Source organism: Metarhizium brunneum, chromosome 7 (genome assembly GCF_013426205.1).
Source record: "Metarhizium brunneum chromosome 7, complete sequence".
NCBI lineage: Eukaryota > Fungi > Ascomycota > Sordariomycetes > Hypocreales > Clavicipitaceae > Metarhizium > Metarhizium brunneum.
In genome coordinates this window covers 1,450,635-1,467,756 of record NC_089428.1, presented here as the reverse complement: position 1 = coordinate 1,467,756, position 17,122 = coordinate 1,450,635, and the positions used below count along the sequence as shown (strand labels likewise).

The 17,122-nt window shown below is 49.3% G+C and overlaps 6 protein-coding genes across 6 annotated transcripts; 4 read left to right on the top strand and 2 right to left on the bottom strand.

Moving 5' to 3' along the window:
• Positions 1-674: 674 nt before the first annotated feature.
• Positions 675-3,287, bottom strand: GTPBP2 (GTP-binding protein 2; the record flags this gene model as incomplete). Its single annotated transcript, XM_014688381.1, has 1 exon — positions 675-3,287. One exon carries the CDS (start codon positions 3,285-3,287, stop codon positions 675-677), a length of 2,613 nt encoding a protein of 870 aa, XP_014543867.1.
• A 1,639-nt stretch (positions 3,288-4,926) lies between these two features.
• Positions 4,927-6,262, top strand: SEC9 (Protein transport protein SEC9; the record flags this gene model as incomplete). Its single annotated transcript, XM_014688382.1, has 2 exons — positions 4,927-6,141; positions 6,203-6,262. 2 exons carry the CDS (start codon positions 4,927-4,929, stop codon positions 6,260-6,262), a joined length of 1,275 nt encoding a protein of 424 aa, XP_014543868.1.
• Positions 6,263-6,785: 523 nt separating this feature from the next.
• Positions 6,786-9,077, top strand: G6M90_00g109870 (uncharacterized protein; the record flags this gene model as incomplete). Its single annotated transcript, XM_014688383.1, has 1 exon — positions 6,786-9,077. One exon carries the CDS (start codon positions 6,786-6,788, stop codon positions 9,075-9,077), a length of 2,292 nt encoding a protein of 763 aa, XP_014543869.1.
• Positions 9,078-10,354: 1,277 nt separating this feature from the next.
• On the top strand, positions 10,355-11,612 carry HPM1 (Histidine protein methyltransferase 1; the record flags this gene model as incomplete). Its single annotated transcript, XM_014688384.1, has 2 exons — positions 10,355-10,816; positions 10,959-11,612. The coding sequence occupies 2 exons, from the start codon at positions 10,355-10,357 to the stop codon at positions 11,610-11,612; spliced, it is 1,116 nt and encodes a 371-aa protein (XP_014543870.1).
• Positions 11,613-11,923: 311 nt separating this feature from the next.
• Ing1 (Inhibitor of growth protein 1) lies at positions 11,924-13,252 on the bottom strand (the record flags this gene model as incomplete). Its single annotated transcript, XM_014688385.1, has 1 exon — positions 11,924-13,252. The coding sequence occupies one exon, from the start codon at positions 13,250-13,252 to the stop codon at positions 11,924-11,926; it is 1,329 nt and encodes a 442-aa protein (XP_014543871.1).
• A 1,957-nt stretch (positions 13,253-15,209) lies between these two features.
• phd1 (Histone deacetylase phd1) lies at positions 15,210-16,709 on the top strand (the record flags this gene model as incomplete). Its single annotated transcript, XM_014688386.1, has 1 exon — positions 15,210-16,709. One exon carries the CDS (start codon positions 15,210-15,212, stop codon positions 16,707-16,709), a length of 1,500 nt encoding a protein of 499 aa, XP_014543872.1.
• Positions 16,710-17,122: the final 413 nt, after the last annotated feature.

Here is a 17,122-nt window from a genome sequence, read left to right as displayed (position 1 = left end):
TCTGATTCGACCTCGCATAACATCTAAATTTGGGGCCTTTCACCTTGATGCAGGTGTCGGACAACACGCGACCACAAGATCTGCAGCCGAAGGGCCACGAGTACGATGCCCTCAGAACAGGAGTATCAAATCCACCCTATTGTCCCGGACTCAGTAGTCCACAACACCAAGGTATGGACTTAGCCGCCCACATAGTCCTTTGTTGTGGGCTGTGTTCCCTAATACCTCACAAATCAGGTTCTGTCCAATCTACAAAGCCTCACCGCGTCATTATTCGGCGTTGCCACCGGTATCCTTGGCCTCGAGTCCTATAACGGCTTCCTCGTCTACATAGTTTTGTCAATCGTGACCTCATTGATGTTCTATGGTCTTCAGGTTGCACCAGAGTCATTGGAAGAAGGTCGGCCACTTCTAAGTACAGGACGATATTTTACCAGCGCTTTCGATTTTTGGACAAGTGGGATATTCAACGGACTCCCGGGCTTTATCCTAACATGGACTCTATTCTACGGTCTGGTGCGAGTCTGATAGAGTAGCTGGGTGTATAAAATGGCATTAGTGTAACAGAGAGGTCTTAATAATATGTCAAGCAGTTTCAAGCTTCAACGCGCATGATGAATAGCGGAAGCTTAGATGCACTGGGCATCACAATCTAGTTTCTATGTAGGTTCAAATCAATCAACTATCTCGACAATTTTCCCCACGAATCCTTCGAGTCCCGATCGATCTTGGCTGCCGCCTTCTAGCATTAGGACTTTAGAGCCTAGCTCAATCCATTCTCTGCTATGAAGTAATTCTAGCGACACCTCACCAGACCAAGTCACTCCAGTGACTGCTGCAGCATCTCCAGTCTCAGTGTCCGTGTTCAGGCTAAAAATGTCCTCAATGTCATCACTGCCAGTAGTCGTGGATCCTTGATGGAATGGATGGTGCGAAACTCGTAAAATTCTAGCAGCAGCTCTAACACTCGCTACATAGACGTTGACGAGAGAGCCCGATGTCAAATAGCATATCGCAGGGTCATAAAATGAAGCAGTAAACCCACTAGCTGCTTGGAGGGACAGATTTGAATTTAGCATGTGCGTGGATGGGACAGCCAGAGCCATGCCCCGTCGTACACGAGGCGTCTCCGCCAGTGGGAGACTCAAAGATGTCCCCGGCAGCTCAAACACGAGGCCTATAGATCCAGCTTGTCCAGGTTCTAGGGTTCGCACAGGCAATCGTAAGTTGCGGATGCTAACAATTTGCGCTTTGTGCCATTCTCCTGGCGTGGCAGATGCAGAGACGGCGTTCCTCATCGCTATTCGAGCCAACTCCGCAGATGACGGGTGCGAGATCGATAGTCCAGGCGCTCCCACTGCTGGTCGATCGTCGACAGCCAAACCCAATCCTTGCGACTCCTCATCCTCTGGTTGAAAAGGACCAAGTACAATTTTGTCCCCAACTGAAAAAGATCCAAATCGAGCATAGCCAGAAACTACCACGCCTCTATTCTTTAATTGATAGTTATCGGTTGCCAACGCACAATAGGAGCTTGGTAAGCTAAATGTGTCATCAACATGGAAGAGGGATTGTGGTTGTTCGGGATTCAACGCCATGCCGACATAGTCTCGCGACGTTGGTGTCGGAGGCAGGGGTAGATTTGCGAGCAAGGCATGCAACAACCCAATGCCAATTCCTTTCACCGCACTAGTGAGAAGAATTGGGACGTATGAAGTTAGGTTTTCACCCTCTGCCATGTTCTTCACAACCGCATTCACCTTGGCGAGGTCATCGCCAGGAATGTCTCGCAAATCATCGTGTTGTATCTGGTCTGGTTGAAGAATCTTTGGTATTCGTTTAGCGTCCTTAATAGTCGCCAGAATTTTGACCAATGTTTTCTGTAAAATTTGTTTGGAGGCCACGTCGAGCTTAGTGATGACCACCGCCATGGGAACCTCGAGTTTAAGAGCCAGATTTAAATGTGCAAATACTAGGTCGACACCAGCTGGAGAAACAGCTCCTACGCCTGAAGAAGCATATTCTGAGGCATCTGCTGCAATGCAAAGAATACTCCAATGGGGAGCCCAATTCATAAGGCCGCGTAGCACGGTGCGCCGATACCGAGGGTGTCCGCCGGAGTCGGACAGGAACACCAACCTGCCATTCTCGGCGCAATCATGAATGTCAACCCATGACTCTATATTTCCCCCGGAGAAATTCAAAATTGAGTTCTTGTTGTATCCAATCAACTCTTGAGCTGTTGAACTTGTCACACCAGACACCATCTCATGACGATGCTTGAGCAAGCTTAACCGGCTCTTCCCTCGACCATTATCCAGAGTTCCAGTTGATAAAGTACCTAGTAAACTCGATTTACCTGACGTAGTGGGTCCGGTAAGGGTCACTCTAAGTTGCGGAGTCGTTGAGCTTCCTCTGCTGGGCATGGCGATTTGCTCGGGGGTAACGGAACCCGTGCCGCTTGCTTTCGACGCGCTTTGGCCAGACTGCCCGTATTCTGTATCTGAGGTATCGTGAAGACCGAGATTGGGAGTAACAAGAGCTTCTGCCACCCAGAGTTTCCCTTTCTTCGCAATGAAATTCACTTCACGGCTGCCATCAAGCATGGATGACGCGGCCTCCTCCCACTCACAATCTCCAACAATAACCATGCGGACAACATCTACGGTGCACCCCAGACTTGCCGCCATGGCACGCAGTGTGCTGATACTTTCAGCCATTTCATCCTTTGTCAAACCAACCAGTGTCCCGTCATCGGAGACCCCTATTTCGTACAGCGCACCTCTTGACTCCTCGAGCCCAGGAACCAGTGGTTCCAGCCTAATTGACGAGCTGAGGTCAATATTGTCATCGGGCAACCTGGGTATTGACAATTCTTTGGAACTAGTAGCATGGTATGGAGAAGACTGTTGGAGACGCCACAGCAGCTGTGTGGTGAGATGCTTCAGTCTCTCCTGACGGGGTAGGTTTCCTGATGCTGGAACGGCCAATGTCGGTGGTTTTGTGCGGCGTATGTCCTTGGGGCAAACAGCTTGAGAGGGGTTTTCAGGCTGGTTGATGGTGCTCATAGACTTGAATGCTCTTCTTGGTCTCAGAAGCAAGTGAAGCTTATATTCCGTTGGTCCTTCCTGGGGCTCTGCCTGCAGCTTTTTAACGCCATATTCAGACAACAACCCAGGACCTGTGGAGTCTCGCGGCGATCTGCTGAGTACATCTGAATCTTCAGGAGTCAGCCAAGGAGAAGAGACCCGCGGGGGGTCTGGGTCGTATGTAAAGATTGAGGCCATTCGTTCTCAAGTCGATTGGAGCGATATACTTGGGCCGAGCGACAGGCTTCACTTGTTTGTTGGGCTTGTGGTTTTTGTGGTTGTCGGTGACTCAGATTGAGTTGAAGCAATTAAGCCATACAAGCGATGAAGGTATCATTCTTGGGGAAATATCATGTGAGGATGCAGCGTCTGAAGTTTGGTATGATTAACTATCGGCCTTGGGGCCTTTTCGCGCTTGCACCTGGATGTCGTGATGAGAGTATCAGCCGGTCATCAAGAGGGATGATCGAACTAGGATCCAAGTATTGAGTATTAGAAACATTGGGTGGCCTGGGGGACTCGGGGCCATTGGTGGCGTACCGTACCAGACGGAATACGGAGCACCGGACGAGACTGGATGGGCCATTTGACTGTTAGCACAAGTTAGTCATTCCAGTCGCCACATCCATCGATAGGCGGTACGTCCATGTGCAAGCACACCACACCACACATACAGCATGCTCAGAGTACTTCAGATGTCCGCATGTACATCGCCATAAATTAGTCGATACGTTCCAGACAGCAGGTAATTGGGCTTGTGGGTCTCTGAAACTCGAAACATTTGACGAGACTCCACGGTTTGGTGGCCTCAAGCACCCCTCGAGTCGGAACTGCTAGCCTTTTGCTGTCTGTGTTCTTTGATCATGTTCATGCCCGTGGTGCCTAACGCAGACCTCACTCAAGTGCTATTTTCGACTTATTGATCCGTGCCACTTTCGTGGAGAGTGTGTGGCTGAATGCTCGGGACAGAAGTACTACTACTCCGTAGATGGGAACGAGGCAACGGGGCCTACCGTCGTAAGCCTTCATGGCCCCATGCCTAATTTTAAACATCCCTGGCTGCCCATGTTTGAAGCTGCCGCGATGGTCAGATTGTGCCCCCGTACCTGCCGAGTACTATTACTCCTGTCTAATAGCCTACCTACGACGGAGTAGCAAGGTACCTAAGTCATGGGTTGGGTACTATGTACTTAAGTAAGTAGACGAGTCACGCCTGGTCAATATTAATGTGGTCGGACGCTGTCTTCTCATCCTCTGGTGCAGCAGACAACGCGGATGCATTTAAACAAGTACTAGGGAAGGCCTGGCTGCCTCCCATGCATAGATGTACGTCCTCATCACGAATAGGCGTTTAAGTCCATGGTCACTTTGTTGAGTCAAGTCACGTACAAGTTGACCGTCTTTCAGCGTATGGTGATGCCTACAGCCGCGCGACGGAAGACAATACGGAGCCGGGGAGTGCACCAGACTTGGCACATGCATTCTTGAATGCTCGCTGTTGCACTACTGTCGGGTCGGGTTCCGCCTACCCCTACCCCTCCCCCTCCATGTCCCCCTCTGTGGGCCTTCCCAGCAGCAACTTGTAGTGTCAGTTGACCTCCATGTTCGTACGAATAGGTGGCGTCCTTGCCGTCTTCACCCTACAAGACCATACTCAGTGGCTCTTTCCCAGTTCAGGCCTCCGCTAACCTCATCTCTTTTCACTTTCACTTCATGCTTTATAGACCAAGAGTGTCTCCTCTACTAGCGTTCATAGGCAAACGTTCGCTGTTATCGGAATAGTCGAAGTCCTTACTCTGTTTTCCCCGTTTGATTCACCGGCACAGTACTTCGTACCATGAAAAGATTCGGGTTTGGAAAGAAAGGGGACGACGGCAGCCGCAAGAACTCATCACAATCCGCCCAGTCGGAAAACCCTTATGCCCAACAAGGAGCCAACGATCCCTATGCCGACAGCGCCAAATATGCAAACGTGAGTCCATATCAGCAAGCTCGAGCTGGTCTCACTGTTGGCCAACAGCATTCTCCCTCTTCCAATGGGCAAGGAGGGCGACTCGGCGTCGGATATGATGCCGGTAATTCAAATCAAGTCCCACACAACAGTTACAGCGCTCCCCCATCTACAGGCTACGGCGCCGATCGATACGGATCCGCCGGTGGGTATGGATCAGATCGATACAATAACTCAGGTGGTGATGCTCGCGGTCCTGGTGGTTATGGTGGGTTTGGCCAGGCCAACAACGAGCGTGATAGGAATCCTGAGGTTCCTTTCGCTTCAGCGCCGGGCCATCGACCTCAGGATCAGAAACCAGCACTGACACCGGCGATAACTTCCTATGGGCAATCCGTCGCAGACGGCGATGCGTATGGTAGTGGTTATGGCGAGCAGAGAGAGCTGACGGCTGAAGAGCAGGAGGAAGCAGAGTACCAGTCTATCCTGGCTGAGAAGCGGCAGATCCAGCAAGAGAGTGTCACGTCAGCAAATCGCTCAGTTCAGACGGCGAGGCGAGTAAATGAGCTCGGACAGGCTACTCTAGCACGCCTTGGCGTTCAAGGTGAGCGGTTACAGAATACAGAGAAGAATCTCGATCTTGCCGCGAACCAAAATAGAATTGCCCAGGATAGGGCTGCGGAATTGAAGACCCTCAATCGAAGCATGTTTGCAGTTCATGTTGGAAATCCCTTTACCTCCAAGCAACGACAACAGAGAGCGGACGAGGAGGTCATCAACAGACACAGATCAGAAAGAGACCAGAGAGAGACAACCCGTCGTGAAGGCTACGCTGCAAATCAGCGCATGGAGTCTGCGTTCAAAGAACTCAACGCATCTGAGGCCCGTCCCCGTCCCCAGACTCGCAAGAAGGACTATGGCAAGTTCGTATTGGACGAAGAGGACGAAGAGAGCAGAATGGAAGGCATGAGAGCTGAAGACGAAATCGACGATAGACTGGATGAACTTGGTCGAGAAGTATCAAACATGAATTTGATTGGACGAGCCATTGGCAGAGAAGTTGAGGCTCAAAACAAACAAATTGACAGAATTATGGTAAAGGTAAGAATGCTCCGACAGCCTTTGCAGCTAATCTCTGGACTTAGCTAACACACGTCTGCAGAGCGACGCAGTCGATGATGCTACCAGAATGAACCGAGAACGTCTGGCTCGCATCAAGTAAGGTCATTGTGCAAGTTTCATTAGTTAATGTTGGAACTTGGCCACACATAGTTACTGTCCATCATATTCGGTATAGTTCCACATGTGCTGATGCTAGGGCATACCTGTGGTCTAGAGATTGGAGATAGGGCGTCGGGTGAGACAACGTGCCGTGTTTATCCGTACCTAGTACCTAGGCGCAAGGGGTGTTCCAGTGACTCATCAGCTATTACAAGACATCTCGTTCAATTTCTTTATTTAATATATTAGACTTCTGTTAGCTGGTGATAATTGGTACCTGTCTTGTGATAGTTGTGCCGACGTTGCCTCTACAGCATGCTTAGGGTGCCACTAAAATTATGGAGACTGGTGAACTGCTGGTTGGTTCAAATGTTCCAAGTAAGTAGTGGGGTACTCAGCACGAAGATCGAAGCTGCCAGGCCATAGTTTATTTATGTGCTTCTAGAAAAAAAGGTCAGGTCACACCAGCTCCTGTCACATCAACAAGACTACGCCACCCAAAAACTCGACCACAGACACCTACGATGTCCGCCGAAAACACCACACAGCGCCCTACCAAGCGCCGAAAGACTCAGTTATCTTCGCAGACACTCCGCATTGGAGGTAAAATCATACCTCTAGATGGCTATCTTACGTCGTCATCCGAAAAGGCCGTTGTAAAGCCTGAAATGCCATCCGAGGCTATCGCAGATCACGAAGTCAAGGCCATTCCTTCCACAGAAATACCAAAAAAAGATCACGAGACGAAATCGATTGCAACGCGGGGAATCGAAGATGCGGCTTTACTAAAGACTCGTCAAGAGTTACCTATATGGCAATATCGTCATCAGATTCAGGAGGCCCTGCTTGGTCCCAAGAATGAAGTGCTCATTTTGGTCGGCGAAACTGGTTCAGGTAAAAGCACACAGGTTCCACAGTTCCTCTACCGAGAGTCTTGGTGCAAACGTCGGAAGGTCAGGGTTCCAAGTCCTGAAGATGAGGTTTATGTTGGAGGCTGTATTGCTATCACACAGCCTAGAAGGGTAGCTGCAACTACTCTGGCTCACAGAGTGTCTCAAGAAGCAGGAACTCCTCTTGTGAAAGGAAGAAAAGAGGGCGTTGTTGGTTACTCTGTTCGATTCGACCATCAAGTTCCGAAGGGTACGAAGATCAAGTTTCTCACAGAAGGAACTCTCCTACAAGAGCTTCTCAGGGATCCTTATCTAAGACGGTATAACGCCATTATTGTTGACGAAATTCATGAGAGAAGTCTAGATGTGGACCTCTTGGTGGGCTTTTTGAAACAGATTCTTTCTTCTGACCAGAAAATGAGAGGCGGTCTTCCTCTAAAAGTTGTCATCATGAGCGCCACTGCAGATGTGGATGCCATCCAGTCATTCTTCAACGATTCATCAATATATTCCGACGCTAGATTAGTCAAGGTTCTTCGCATCAAAGGTCGCCAGTTCCCTGTAGAGGTCACCCACGAACCTCAGCCAGTGGCGGACATTCAAGATTCGCTTGTGAAGAGAATATTTAAAATTCACATGGAGGAGCCTTTGCCGGGGGATGTTCTAGCGTTTCTGACTGGCCAAGAAGAAATTGAATCCGCCCAGAAGTTGATTGAGGAATATGCGACTACCTTAGCTTCAAATGTTCCCAGAGTGAAGGTCTTCCCTCTCTATGGCCAGTTATCCATCGACGGTCAACGAGAGGCATTTCTTCCGGCTCAAACCAAATTTACGAGAAAGATTGTCCTCGCCACTAACATTGCGGAAACTTCAGTCACCGTCCCTGGAGTTCGATACGTTGTTGACGGTGGAAAGGCTAAGATCAAGCAATACCGGCCAAGACTAGGCATGGAATCACTGCTGGCTAAACCTATCTCCAAATCCTCTGCTCTTCAGCGTACTGGTCGAGCCGGGCGTGAGGCTTCAGGGAAATGCTTCAGATTATACACAGAAAGGGCGTTTGATACACTCCAAGAGTCTGATCTTCCGGAGATATTGCGAAACGATGTGCTTGGTGCTGTTTTAACGATGAAGGCGCGTGGCGTTCAAGACGTACTTGCTTTTCCGTTGATGGATGCTCCCGAATCCGAGGCACTTGAAAAAGCACTCCTAAATTTACACTATCTTGGTGCCTTAAGTGACGATGGATCCATTACTTCAGCCGGAGAGAAAATGGCGCGCTTGCCGATTCCACCCTCCCTGGGTGCGGTACTTCTTGCAGCTGGGGAACCGGAGTTCGACTGTGTACTCGAAGTTATTGATATTATATCTTGTATTACCTCAGGAGAAGACATCTTCCTACAGGTGCAGTCGGAGGAAGCCCAGGAAGAGATTGAGGGTTTTCGAAAGGAGGTGCAGCGACGCGAGGGCGACTTAATTACTTACTTAACAACTATGCAACGATACTGTTCTGAAAGTGTCAACAGGTTTGAATGGTGTAAGCAGAAGAAGATCAACATGCGGAACATAAAGCAGGCTTTGAACATTCGGAGACAACTACGGGGTATTTGCCTAAAGGAGAGACTATTGAGCGAGCCTCCTTTGCCTGATCCTCAGCCATTTACGCCGCCAAACCCCGAGAGGGCTAAGGCAGTGTTACGATGCTTTCTTCGAGGATACGCTTTGAAGACAGCGATGCTAGCCCCTGATGCAAGCTACATTACTGTTCACGGTAAACACGTGGTAGCTATCCACCCGGCAAGCGTGCTCCATGGACAGAAGAAGGAGGCAATTATGTTCTTGGATCATGTATACACGAATAAAAACTATGCTAAGAAGGTAAGTGCAATATGCGCAACATGGATCGAGGAGGCACTACAGAGATAGACTCAAGGTTCTACAGCAGCATAGACGAGAGTTATTGGATGCATTTATTATGATTTCCTCTTGCCAAGCATTCTCCCATTATTCGTTTACGGCGATATATAGTACAATATAGGACACTGCTATGGATGGCTTCCTCCTCTCTCTTCCTCTACAAATCATGCCTCCGATGAGCTGCCGTTGCCATGATTCTGTATCGCCTGCATTAATTCGTATAGTTGATGGATTTGCTCATCTATAATTTAAAGCATAGTCAGCGTAAAAATAAGTCCCTGGAACATATCTTTGCCATCCAACGCTAGACTCAAATAAAAAGGTAAAACGTGATTCCACCGCACTTTCAAGTTGGACTCACCGCTCATCTTTTGAAGCTTCCCTTCATCAATTTTCTCACCAACCCAAGAATCGCCCTCGATTTTTTGGGCATACGCTTGCCATTCGGTGAGAAATCCAATCTACTGCCATGTTAACCACCGACAAACCAAAGCTGGAGACCACCGGCTCCGCTTTGAGAAGAGTGGTGCTAGCACTGTATTCGGATTGTCAGGGTACTTAACTTACCAGATGAGCTGGGTTGTCGACCTTTCGATGTAGTCTGAACTCGGCTTTGATATACTCATCACCTAATACACGCATCTCAGCCGGTAGGTGCTTCCTGTGTGCTCGCAAAAGTCGCCTGTACAAAGGAATTGGTGGGAGAAGAGCGGTCTTTGTTTGGCGCAGACTGTTTTGTATTGACGCGGTAGCCCGTCTAGCAATAGATGAATGCATGACGGCTACAGAATACGCGATCTGAAATATTGATGCCTGGAATTGTGATTCTTTACGATTGGATTCGTAATTAGAGTTTTGGCGAATATTCTTAGACCAAGACCGTTCCGAACGGGGTCAAATTCGTCGAGAAGGTGTGATCAAAATGCTATGAATCACGAGCAATGGGCCTGGCCTATCCGTAACTTGATTCAACTGATTGTAGAGGAGAAAGGTATCTTCGCAAATGAAATTCACGGTAGTATATAGAACGGAAGGTTGCGGCTACAAAGAAGCAAATGCGAGGCAAGTTGGCAGTTCAGCGAGTTTCTCGCCCCTGTGAGAAACCCGACCTAGTCGATGAGCTCAGCCCCACATCAGGTGAGAACATGTGCAAATCTTGACAACCATCTCCCAATCAAACATAAAATAGTTCATGTCCTTGCCGAAGCAGGCATTGCGAAAACGGAGCAAAAGGAGAGACAAAGAACCCACCATCGGCGGGCTTGCTACCAAATTCGACATTGACAATGTCTTTTTCATTCGAGTTCTCAGGAGACGACATAGATGCAAACACGACAAATGACAGCGCAAGGGAACATTTTCAGCATCAGCATCCGCAGCCTGCAGGAAAAGCCAGCGCATTCCCCATTCAAGGTAAACCACAGCTTCCACCAATAGAACATGACCTAAAAACGATGCTATTCCGTATGCCATCCAAGATTGCGTACAGCATGCTGGACATAACGCTTGACAGTGGTGAAACCATACAGCTTCCTCGAAGAGAGCTATGGGACGTCAGAGTACAACTCATGGCTGAAGAGGAAGATGGCATAGCACACTTGGGTGAAGGCTTAGGCGACCGAGATGTCAAGACTGGTGTTTATGAAGGTGGTTTCAAAAGCTGGGAGAGCAGTGTTGACCTGGTCAAGGCCCTAGCGGCCCAGAGTCATCTGGCATCCTATTTAAATTCATCCGTTCGCATCATTGAGGTATGTACTCGTTCTCTTCTTGTTTGATATAGCCGCAACTTCGCCAAATGATTTTCCTACTCTACTTCAAATAAAGGAAGGCTATATCTTACAAGAAAGCAAGTCTACGCTCAACAGTTGCTGACCCAGTCATATTCCATAGCTCGGCTGTGGGACTAGTCTCCCTTCCTTAGCCATGTTCCAATGGGCCATGTCCTTACAGTCATCATCATCAAATCAACAGTGCAGCTTTTTCCTCGCCGACTACAATCCATCTGTACTCCATCTCGTCACGTTGCCAAACTTCATCCTCACATGGGCGCTATACCACCGGCAGAGTCTCACCGAGCTTCAGGACGCCTTCTCGCTAGAGGGTGAGCTTGAATTAACTCCATCGATCCTCGAAGGGTTTGAAACATATCTCTGCACGCATGGTATGAATCTTTTGTTTCTATCGGGCGGGTGGTCAGCCGAGTTTATCCAGTTACTCTATTCCACTTCGACTCACTTAGCTGGCGCTTTGCCGGAGCTATCTCCCGTTTCTATACTACTGGGCGCTGAAACAATATATTCGCCGTTTGCTCTTCAGGCGTTCACGGAAGCAGTGCTGGCTATATTAGAACGGGAAAAAGTTGTTTTTGGATCGCAAGCGTCAGCATGGGTGGCCGCTAAAAGATTGTACTTTGGAGTAGGTGGCTCCCTAGACGATTTCGTAGACAAGATTCAAAAAGGTGGCACAATAGTCACCAGAATAAGGGAAGAGGCAGATGGGGTCAGACGCGGGGTTGTTCGCTGTATGCTGGCACCAGTGGAATAACAAATACCCTCGCGTGCAACCGGCACAATATCACCCAAGTCCCAATAGTTTCTCTTCTGCCTAAGATTGTCATGAAACCAGGTCGGTAGTTTGATTTGATTCTGAAGATCTCAGAGACTGGGGGCGAAAAATGAAAAAAAAAAATTGTAAAAGATTGGGGGGTATATGCACACTTTTCCTGACTTCCTAAACGCCAAATCGAGTTCCCTCATGTGTCATAAAAGAAACATTAAACCATTCATGATAAATTTCGTCATGCTGCTAGTAATACACTCCATACCAGTCTATCCAGTCTGGATGACCGGCGGAGCTTATTTTGCTTTGCGCTGAAACTTTTCAGCACAAACCGGACAGTACCAAGTACCATTAGGTTCGCTCTTTAACCCAACACAAGACCAATGGAACCACTCATAAGGGCAATTGTCGTTGTCACAAGCGACCATGTCGCCATAGCTTACGTTATGGCATAGGCAATACTTCTTGTCATCGCCGCCCTCCTCCTCATCATCGTCTGCATCTCCAACCGGATCATCCCCCTCGGCATCCTTGCCATCAGCTGTGGGCGTGCCCCTTCGTCGACCATCACCTGCTTCTTCTTCTTCTTCGCCACTCAGGCTTTCTGCTTCGGACAAATCGCTGTCTGCAGTGGAAGCTGGCGAGTTTCGCGCCGAAGCTTTCTTTACACGTGATAAGTAGGATTTGTTGGGTGGTTTCTTTCGTGATACCGCAGTCGGCGTGCCCCGGCGGCTGCCAGCGGTGGAGCCCGCCTTGACAGAGGTAGATCGAGGGCCAGCACTGCCAGCCCGCACGACGCCTCCAGCGCCTGAAGCAGATGCATTCTTTGGCGTCCCGGGACCAAGCGAGGAATGCCTAGCCAGGCCGCTGGATGTGGTAGGTGCGTTGCCTGGACCTGCATTTGCTCGCGGACCACGCTTCATCGACGGGCCTGCCGAGCTTTCGCGTTGTCTGTTGAGGATCATGCTAGCTGCAGGCGTAGCTGGGGCAGAAGCAGAGTGTTGCGGTCCATTTTGTTGAGGCTGGGCAAGTCGAATATGAGGATGCGCAGGAAGTCTGGTAGTTGCAGGATTACTATGAGTTGTGGTTATTGTCGCAGCCGGGGGGGCGGTATCGGTAAGACTCGCGGAAGGGTTGATGGCTCGGATTGACGGCGCAGTATGGTTTGCAGCGCTGGCACGTAGTAGGGATGGTACTTCATCGGGATCAGTAAAGCCTGGTTCGGCGCGGTCGTACAAGAGTTTGATTTGGATATCAATACTCCGTAGATGCTTGTCCATGGTCAATTGAAGCTTCTGTGTCAACGCGATCTTGTCTTGAGCAAGCCTGTCCGCCTTTGCGAAATTGTCACGAATCTGAGCACGTAGCAACTCTTCCTTTGGATTAGGCTCGTGGCTGCCGTTGGACTTGATCCATTTTTGTATCTTTCCATCACGGTCTTCTATCATGCGGATGCATTCGTTGTATTGGCGATCTTTGTCGGTTATCTCTTCGTGCATGAAGCGAATTTCTTCGGGAAGGTTCTGGACGCGGTTGATCCAGTCGTCCAAGATCAACCCTGGGTCAAGAGGTTCTGCTTGAGGCATCCTCTTGACAAAATCAATAGAGAGATCGTCTCTGGGCATGATGTTAAGACCCAGACACCTAACGCTAAAAGCAAGCAAAAACAACGACAGACGAAAGAAAATCGGTGGGATTAGTTCAGGAAGAAGAAGGGAAACACAAAGAGTCTCTGCACACCGCACACCAGCCACATCCACAACCGGCAAAAAATCCTGCAGATTGTGACGTCGTGGGCGCAAGTTGAAATAAGTAAATACAAGAGTTGAGAGAAGTAAGATGGGGGGAGGGGGATGTCAAAAAAAAAAATCAATTCAATCGTGCCTAACCAGAGAGAGGCAGATGGCTTAGCAAACAAAGGGTGTACATGAAAACAGCGGCATTATGACGACTGGTGGCGTCTCTTTTGGCACATTTGTCCTTGCAAAAAACGCGGGCCTGGATGTACGCGAGAAAGCAGAGAGATCCGAGTGATGCTAGTGCCCAACGTCAAAATGACTCGCTCAGTTTTTTGCCCACTCGAGCCAGATTGCAGAAGCCAAGAACGAAGGGTTTGCTGACAGTGCTCACTCGTTGCATGGGCGCAAGGAACTTTGAACCCGAGTGGGCACTCTGGATGTCGTGTTCTAGACGATCTCGGCCAAGCAACATTTGACAATCCAGCTGGTACAGCTGTGGAAGCCTGCATGTAGACCAATGGAGATCAGACAGGGGCCGCTCAGAAGCGAGCTCGAGGCCCGGGTGCTGCGCATCAGGCTGGTGCTGACCCGGTGCCAGTATATGTACCAACCAGACTGAAGCAGGACCCGGCTCCAGCCAACAAAGACCATCGGTCCAACCAGCCCGCAGTACGGAGTAAAATTGCCGGGGCCAGCCAGACAGCCAGGCCACAAGCGACAAGCGGCAGGCGGCAGGCGACGACGATTGACAGACAACGGATACAGGCGCACGTCGTCAGTCGGAGCAGGGTGCAGTGCGTCTAGGAACACAGAAAACTTTCCCCTGTGATGTAACAGAAGTACGGACAGAGGTACAACTGCATCCTTGTGAAGGAGTGTTGAGTGGCAAATATGCAAAGTGCGCGACGGTGTAGACCAAAATGCATGGCCGCCAACATGAATGGTTAGGACTCACCTCAACAATCTGAACCGTGGTGGTAAGTCTCTTCGGAGGGGATTGTAGCACAGGCTGCCCTTCCGTTTTGCAGCGGTCGCAGGTGCAGACGCCTCTAGGGAGGAGTCGATAGGGATCCTGTATGTCTGGCGAGAGTGCGTGTTGAGGTAGAGATAAAGGTTGTATGTAGTGTGGGAGTTGACGTCGGGAACTTCACAAGCCAGGCTGACAACAAACGTACATACATACATATAGGCGCATGCACATTGGCCCAGCTTCCACAGCCTTGGATCTTTGGACGGTGCTGCTTTCCACCACAAGGACATACCACGTCAGGTAGGTGACGGAAATCATAGATATCATACTTCTTGGACCCTCCTTACTTGTATTTAATACTTGATTATATTTCTTTCCCTTTGATCAAATTTTCTTGTCCTTTCTTTCTTTATTCTCCTGTCCTGCTTTAGTGATCTTTGAGTTTGTCCTATAGAACAGGGCAAGACGTATTAATAAGCCATCTGGACTACAAACTACGCCTGAACAAGCCTAGCGTGATGCTCCCCAGCGGCCTAATCTTCCCATCCATCCTGCACACATGTTCAACATCAGAACCCAGCAATTCCATCTGCCAACCACCCACCTACCTACCTAAGTAGGTGCTCAACGGTCGTCAGCTGCTGCTCCAATCCCATCACCCAGCAGAATCCTCACTTCTCTCGCCTACGCACAAAAATTGCGCGCTTATTCTTTTGCCACTAGTTAAAATCTGGCGCTCTTGGATGCCCATTCTCACAGGCTTCCGGCACGGGAATGCCTTCGATTTACAGACGGCTTTTTCCAACCTGTCGCAGTGGAATGAATTGCTCCTAGCAGTCGTTTTAAAGGAAGCCAGCATACTAAGTACTCACCATGGATATCAATCCTTACCGCTTTCGTGTGCCCAAACCGAACTACTTGCCCCATAAGCAAGATATTGATAGCGACGATGTCATCGTTGAGGAGTACAGCAACGCCCCGTTGGGTCTTGCTAGCGAGATGGATAATGCCAAATTCTACAATAAATGCAAGCGCCTTGCTGAAGAATCCGCAATAACTCGCCCAAAAGGATACAACGTATCATTTCATTGCAATCCGGATATGGAAAAGCATCACTTTGGCATGACGCACCCGATGAAACCGTGGCGCCTTACCTTATCGAAAAGTCTGATATATTCATACGGCATGTCTTTTGCCATGGACAACTATATTTCTCGCGCTGCCACATACGAAGAGTTGGCTTCCTTTCATTCCACCGACTACCTTGACTTTCTTGGCACTGTCTTGCCGGAACCAGTTCCCCGGGACTTGGAAAACCAGAACCCTGATCTCAAGTTCAATCTCGGTGGCTCCGACTGTCCACTGTTTGATGGCTTGTACGACTACTGCTCTCTGTCAGCTGGTGGCGCTCTTGACGCAGCCAGAAAGATTACATCCAAACAGTCAGATATTGCCATAGCCTGGGGCGGCGGCCTCCATCACGCAAAAAAAGCAGAGGCATCTGGATTCTGCTATATCAACGACATTGTTATTGCAATCCTAGAGCTTCTGCGCTTCTACCCACGGGTTCTCTACATAGATATCGATGTTCATCATGGTGACGGCGTCGAGGAGGCCTTCTTCTCTACTGATCGTGTCATGACTGCATCATTTCACAAGTATGATCCACACAACTTCTTCCCAGGTACCGGTGCTCTAGATGACAACGGTCCCAAAAACGAGCATAATCCAGGGGCTCATCACGCTGTAAATGTACCACTCAACGACGGCATCACTGATGAACAGTACGACATGCTTTTTAATTCTATCATTGGCAAAATTGTTGAAAAGTTCCGTCCCAGCGCCATTGCGCTGCAATGTGGCGCTGATTCTCTTGCCGGTGACAGGCTTGGCCGTTTTAATCTCCAGGTCCAAGGCCACGGCGCTTGCGTCGAGTTTTGCAAGAAAGTTGGACTTCCTCTTATTCTTTTCGGCGGAGGAGGCTACACACCTCGGAATGTCGCTCGTGCCTGGACCTACGAAACTAGTATCGCAGTCGGGTGTCAAGACAATATCAGCCCAGTCCTTCCCCAGCATACCCCTTGGCGCGAACAGTTCAGGCAGGACACACTCTTCCCTACTCTCGAGCAGATATTGGGCGAGCCACGACAGAATCGCAACCCCCAAAAGCGCCTGCAAGAGATTGTGCAGCACATTTCGGAGCAACTTCGTTTTGTACAAGCTGCACCCAGCGTGCAAATGCAAACTATTCCTCCTGATCTTGGTGCTATCAGGCAAGAGGTTGAGGAGAGGCTAAAGGAAGAGAATGAAGAACGAAATGACGAACTACGCCGAGCCAGAGAAGCAGCTGTAGGAACGCCGATGGAAATGTGAGTGTCTAACACCCATGGCCCGCGCGACACACAACGGCTTAGGCAATTACTTCAATAAAAGCATTCGCAGACTTAGCTTTGTGTATATCAGTCGACAAATAAGTATCATTACTTAGGTACAGAGGAGGTTTGCTGGCTAGGAAACCATGTTGAAGAACCCCCTTTCAACCTTCATACGACATATCCCTAGCCCTACAACGAAGACTGAGGTCGAGAAGCCATCTGGGAGGGACCACAAAGACGGTTGCTCAAATCATCATCATTATTGCATGATGGACACCTGAATCAGATGCATCGCCAGGATAAAGCCCGTCAGCCGCTACGCTCAAGTTACCAGGTCTAAATGATATGCTCAATGAAGGTTATGGAACGCTGATCATTATCATGGTGAAACTCATTCGATAGGGAGAGCAT